Source organism: Nothoprocta perdicaria, unplaced genomic scaffold (genome assembly GCF_003342845.1).
Source record: "Nothoprocta perdicaria isolate Ctin4 unplaced genomic scaffold, notPer1 scaffold_3, whole genome shotgun sequence".
Classification (NCBI taxonomy): domain Eukaryota; kingdom Metazoa; phylum Chordata; class Aves; order Tinamiformes; family Tinamidae; genus Nothoprocta; species Nothoprocta perdicaria.
Window position 1 is genome coordinate 2,732,056 of NW_020455532.1, and position 6,500 is coordinate 2,738,555.

The following is a 6,500-nucleotide window of genomic DNA, read 5'->3' on the forward strand; positions in this document are numbered from 1 at the left end:
GGTTTGTTGGGGGGGTTAATCACACAACGCCCCGTASGACAGCGGAAACCCGCGCGCTCCACCGCGGCGGGCGCGGGAACAGGGGACGGGGCCTCGGCGCGCGGGAACAGGGGGCGGGGCTTCAGCGCGCGGGAAAAGGGGGCGGGGTGTGGCGGGGCGCGCGGGCGGCAGCGCCATCTGGCGGGAAGGGGCCGCGGCGCGGGAGCGGTCGCGCGTGTTGGTGTCTGCGCGTGTCAGTGCGGGCCGGGGTTTCCTCGTCCCCTCCGGATCCCATGGGCGCTTCGCAACCCGGCCGCTATCGTGGGGGGCAGCACGCGGAGCCATCAATGGCCCTGTGGGCTCCTGGGTCCCTAACCCTCTGTGGGGGTCTGTGACCCCCTCCGTGGGGTGCATCATCCTCCACGGTATCTGTCACTCTCCATGGGGATCCTCATTCCGCCCAGGCTCARGCTCCATCCACACTTGCCTCCCGGCTCATCGGAAGGGCAGGSGGGACCACCCTGCTGGGCTCCCCCTTGGGAAACAGCCCCTGGAGCAGGGAGCAGCACGGAGCTTGATCCCGGAGCCCCAGCTGCAGGAAGAGCAGCTGGGCACCGCAAGCAACAGCGGCTCTGCTGATTGATCCCAGCTTAAGCACTCATCGGATCACTGCACCTGGAAACTCAYGGCCTGGAAGCTGCACCTGGGCCCCTGGATCCCTGATGCCTTTTGGGTCCTGGCCGCCCRGCACCGCATCCGTCCCTTGCTCCCGCTGGCTTGCGGGGCACCAACGTCCGGAGCAGCAGGGAACAGCGGCGCAGTGAGTCTGCCTGGTAGAAGGATTCCATGGAGAGGGGAACATGCGGCTCTAGTCCTGCAGAGCGGCCCCTCGGCCTGCAGGGAGGCAGCCTGAGAGCACAGGAATTTAAGGAGGGAAGGAACTTTTATGCAAATATAACATAATCTTCCCCTACAATGATTTGGTAAGCAAAACGTGCAAAACTCCTGCCAACAATAACATTTTTTTTTTCTACAAAGACCTTTTTTTCTTTTTATTGCAAAAGAGTACCGCAAAATTCACCTTCCTTTATTTTATTTTATTTTTTTTTTTATCATCTTTTATGTTGTTCTTTGCCTTGTTCCAACAGGCACCATCAGCCAAATGTGCTGATATCTCCGTGCAGGAGGTGTTGGAGGGGCTGGCCGGGACACATATTTCAGAATTAGGACTATCCCATAACTGTAAAAACAAACAATAGTTTTATAAGATCTGGGCAAAGTGCTTTTCTGAACAGGCTGCTGAAGTGAAATACAGGTTTATACACTGCACTTTATCCAGCCCCATAAAGTCTGCTCATGTACAGCCCTTGGGATGTTGTATGGCTGTCCCTGTGCTCTGTGTTAGCTGCAGAAACGTGGATAATTGGTGAAGCCCTTTAATTCTTGCACTTATTCCAGGCAATCTCATATTAATGTAATTCTTGACAGGCAAATGCACGTAGTGATTTAATGGTGTTACTGGTGCAAACTGGTGATCGGAGGTTTGCACGGACTCTCCGAGCTCCACGGAGGTCTCCACGTGCTGGTTTGGTTCTGCTCTGCTCATGGAAGCACGTTGGCAGAAACCCAGTGGGCGAAGTCTAGTCTGATGAGTTAATCCTGCTTCACTAAGGAGCGCAGCAGCCTTTTAATAACTTTGGTGGAATTTCRCTAATGACTTAGAAGGGCATCCGTGTACAAGGTCAAGTGAGCTACATGCTTGGGAGAGGGAAACATGTGTTGTTGCTGCATTTCTGTTCAGCAGAAAGACTTTTACACGATGATCTTCCCCCAAAAGCTGCTAAATCACCCTTAATGTTGTGTGTAAGTCTGTAGAAGCGGAATAGAAGTTGTCCCATATATGGATCAGTCCTCCTGCAAGGCTGGCAGCTCTTGTTTGTTTTGTTTAGGCAAATTATAGCTCTGATGTCGTCAGGAAAGAAATGCAGGATGACTGGGAGGATGAACTGGTTTCCCAGAGGAATCAGTCCAGGGCACAGCTTGGTGGCTGTCAGCTCAGGGACTGGATCTGAAATCCCACAAGCTGGAAGGAGCAACTGTGCAGGTAGCTAGGGACCTGCTTTCTTTTATTCCATCCAAAATAGCAATGGCTCCTGCATCATCAGGCAAAGCGTACCAAAAAGAGCCTCATCCTAAGTCCTGGCTTACTGATCCTTAAGTATTTTCATCCATCAAATCGTTCTTACAGCACATATTGTTCTCAGCTTGCAAACCTTGCCAATCTGTACCAATGCCCTCAGTCTTTATTCTGCAAGAGACTCCCATTACACTCAGCAGAAAACTGTTCCCAGCTACTCTCTAAACTTTATCTGTAATCTTTTGTAAGAAGTAAATTTGTGCAAATTTAGGCATTGATAGAAATCTCTGTCCTGGAAAAGGAAACCTGCCACCACACAAAGGTTGCAGCATGGCCCTTACCACCGAGATGCTGCAGCAGGAAAGCAGGAAGCCGAGGTTTCTAAAAGCAGCAGGGATCCGTGCGGATGTCCCGGCTCATGAGAGGCAGGAACCAAAGCAGCAGAAATAGAGAAGTATCAGATTCTCCTCCTTCCCTTACAGCCTTCTGCGAGGGTTATTCCCTCTCCAGCTGTAAATACGATACAGATTGTATGTTTATGAGTGCTAGTCTAGCCAGCTGATTTTAACCTTCTCACTGCTGAAAGCTTCGTGGTRATTTGAAGGAATTATTGCTGTGCTCAGGGAAGCTTTCTATAGCATCAGGTGTTTAAGCGAGCCCTGTTGCATTCCCCTCGTGTCGCAACCCATGCCCTTTGCACGAGGCCGATCACCACCCTGCCTGCAGTGAGCGATCTGATTAGTTCAATGAGTTTAAGTGAGATCTGATCAGTAAGTAATGCCATTTATAGTGGCATTTATAGACGGGTTTGGAAATGCAGCTTCGCTCATCAGTTCAGGGCAGAAAAGCTCATTCCAGGCATTACTGAGGTCTTGCGTCAGCCCTATTTGGGGGATTTAAGTCAGATGGATGTTTTTTGTAGGTCCTTCCCAAGGGCAGAGGCACCTGCATGTGTGAGGACAGCGACACGTCTAGGCAGCCTAAACATGCAGGGGCTGTGGGACATTTGACAGGGAGTACTCAAGTGTGCTCAAGGCAAAGGAAAAGGCAAGATCTTAAACCTTTGAAAGGATTAGAGTTCGACTGGGCGACACTGAGAGATAATGGATGGGTTTAGCAGCTCTGGTGATCAAGTGCAGCATGCAGTGATGGTTCTTGGAAGGAAGGGAATTTAGGAGATCCAAGGATGCTCTATTGTATCTGCAAATTTTCTTGTAGGAATTTTTSAGCCAAAGTGCCTGATCCTTCTGCTTCTCTTGGGCGTCCCGTGAACAGCCATCCACCCTTCCAAAAACCCCAGCTCTGACAGGGCTGCTATATTCTCATCATTGTTCCTTCAGAAGATGTGGGCCTTCTTCGGCAAACACATCCTTATAAGACCATCCCATGCCCGTTATTGGTCTACAGAAATGCCACGTACTGCAGCTTCTTTGCCATGTGGTTCAGAAGAGCTGGTCTAAGTCATTCATTCACAAATCCTCCTGTAAACACCCCATACATTTTTCATGAGGTGAGCACACAGCCCTCCCTGGTGTAAAGAGCTATACAATTAAATCAATCAGACCCATATTTTTAAATACTTAATGTCACGTAGGAAAGCCTGAGTCACTTCCCCAGGCATATAGCAATCAGCACAGTGGTCTGCTGGCAGCATCTTCCTCCTGGGGCTCAGCATGTTCCTGTGCTTTAACTGGGAATGTGCARTGACAGGAGAGGATTACATAACTCTGCACGGATGAACACACATCTACGAGGAATCTGGGCGAAATGTCCATTCTGCGCCAGTAGGCATCAAGAGAAAACACGACTTCCAAGTGGAACTGGCTGTCGTCRTATTAAAAACACTGCACGGTTCATGTGACAGGAGGACAACATCCCGAATCAATCCTGGCCGGCAGGTTTGGGATGCAAGGAGTGCTGCCTCACCTGCGGGAAACCAGAGGATTTTTCCACACCTGCTAAGAGAAATATTTCAAGGGTTTTTTTTTTTACCAAGCTCCAGCATATTTGGGCTTTGGGACAAAAGCAGGATTTTTCTCTCTGTTTTCCTGAGACAGATGGTAAAAAAAAAAAAAAAAAAAAAAAAAAGCTGGCAAGAATGGACACCTGAGTGTGATATATATAGCAATGCTGGACTAGAAAAGGCCTGTTGGTTCATCCACACTTGACTTTGACTGGAAAAACCTGTGCAGGAATTTCTCACACTTCATCTAAATACTAGCAGTTCCTCCAACTGGAACACTGTCCTTCTGATTCCCAGCCTAAATATATTCATGAGCTGTTTATTTTTGCTTGGTTTTGGGCCATGATTTTGCAAAATTTTAGCGCCCAGCCCACATAAGTAGTTTAAATGCTGTCCCATATCAGATGCTTACACCAAATCCTGCTGTTCTTGAATGCAGAAAACTCGCAGTGACTTTGTTAACTATATTCCCTCATCATGTTGGAATAAAGGCTGGTAGGTTTGGCCTTGTCCATAGCAGCTCCTGATTCCAGCAACATTTTGACTGCTCAAACCTGTATCAGTGCAGTCCAGTGCTTCCTGTCCTAAGAGCTTTCAGTCCAGAAACAAAATGAGAAAGCTGGGGCTGGATATTCAAAACGATGTTTTACATTTTTGCCATCATGCCGCTGCAAGCACAGAACTGCCTGCCTTAATATTTATCTTGGAGGGTTTGCAGCGCTTAAGATCCAGGCATCTCTCAGCCCAGAACTTGAAGCTCCTGCGCAGCAACACAGTGACGAGTGAAGCCCTTTGCTAAAATAGCATCCAATGTGCCATGAATGACTAGCACATTCAGTCCAAACAAGCTCCGTCTCCCTCTGTCCCCACAATACAGTGACTCCCTGAGGGAAGGAAAGGGTCAGGGGAGAAGGCAGCTCTGGATGCGTCTATCCCATTACTGTAATTCGTGGGAATGCTGCTGACGTTATGCCCATCTGTTTTAGCAGCAGATTCCTTGAAGCACAGCAATGCGCCTGCTATATTCATGCACTGTGAACTAGTTTGCGTGTCAGATGTAGATGAAAGCTCCCCTGCACCAAAGCGTTACCGGCAGCACCGCTCAAACCTCTGAGCTCAGCTTTGTAGTTAGCAGCCCACTAAGACAGCTCCTTTCTGCTTCATCCTGCGCTGACTCAGTGGGACAATTTACATCCTACAGAAAGAATGAAAAAAAATACCATTTGTTTTTTAATTCAGATCTTAGGTTCTGGGGAACTCTTTAGAAAAAGCACGTGCTAAATTTGTATGCCCATTGATCCCATGACTTATCTCATGAGCTTTCCAGCAAGAAGAGTTTTAATTCTTTTTAATCTTGTTTTTTTTATGTTTTTTTTTCCCTGGGGGTGCAGATTTGAAAATCTACCTGCTCTTTAATGCCCCCATTTCAGACCATATCATTAGACATCAGCTCCATGCATGGTGTTAACTGCAATCAGTTGCAGTCATTCTCACATTACTCCTTTACCAGTGGGGTCCTGGTTGGCAGAAGAAATTACCATTGCCAGAGTCCAGGTTTGCAAATGCACCAGCCCCTGCCCTGCTGAAAATAGTTCACTAGTCCCTCTTCAGTGGTGAATTTGGCTGGGTGTGCTTGTGTCTATGGCAGAACCATGCAAGAAAGGAAGCGTGGTAGGTCTGCAAGGGTTGTTTTTGTCCCTAATGCTCGGACTGATGGGGAGACGTCGGTGCGAATGCTGGCGGGACGTGTTTATGGAGCATGTTTATGGAGCAAACAGCCACACCGAGGAGCAGCGCACGGAGCTTGGCTCACCCTGGGGGACACTGCTGAGTTTCTGCTGTCCCCGGTCCCCACTGTGTCCTCTCCCCATCCGCCTTTTCCATATGCCCTGCCCTGTGCTCTGTCAGCCTTTCCCGGGACATATGGAATTGKGCCTGGTGCCGGGTTTGGGTGCTGCTAGTGAGTGTGAGCATGGGGCATCCAGAACCACCTGGGAGGTGTCCGAGCTGGAAAGGTCATGGGCTGCAGCTTCCCTTCCCCTGGGAAGAGAGAGGCYCCTTCCCAGGATGATAGACCGGGATGGAACGGCCGCCCCTGGGAATGTGAGGCGGCCGGTGCCGCCTGTGTGGGGAAGAGGCAGGTGTTTGTGGGGGGACAGGATGGGTGTTTTGGGGAGGACATGGAGGCTATTTCTGAGGGGAAAGTGGTCAATGTTCGTGACAGGACCATGTTTTTGTGGGCACACAGTGGGTGTGTGGGAACATGGCGGGTGTTCCTGAGGGGATGCGGTGGGTGGTTGTGAGGGCCACCATGGGTGCCCATGAGGGGACATGGTGTGTGGCAGGACACACACGGTGTGTGGGGAAGGGGCTGCCGGCGGGATGTCGCGGGCAGGGGGCCAGAGGAGCGGCCGAGCCCGC

The 6,500-nt window shown here is 50.0% G+C and overlaps 1 protein-coding gene across 1 annotated transcript in view; it reads left to right on the forward strand.

Annotated features, from left to right (window-relative positions):
* Positions 1-6,342: 6,342 nt before the first annotated feature.
* Positions 6,343-6,500, forward strand: part of CABLES2 (Cdk5 and Abl enzyme substrate 2) — a 19,975-nt gene continuing 19,817 nt past the window's right edge. Inside the window, exon 1 of the mRNA XM_026042006.1 lies at positions 6,343-6,378. Coding sequence (XP_025897791.1) covers positions 6,343-6,378 — 36 coding nt within the window. The remainder of the gene's footprint in view (positions 6,379-6,500) is intronic.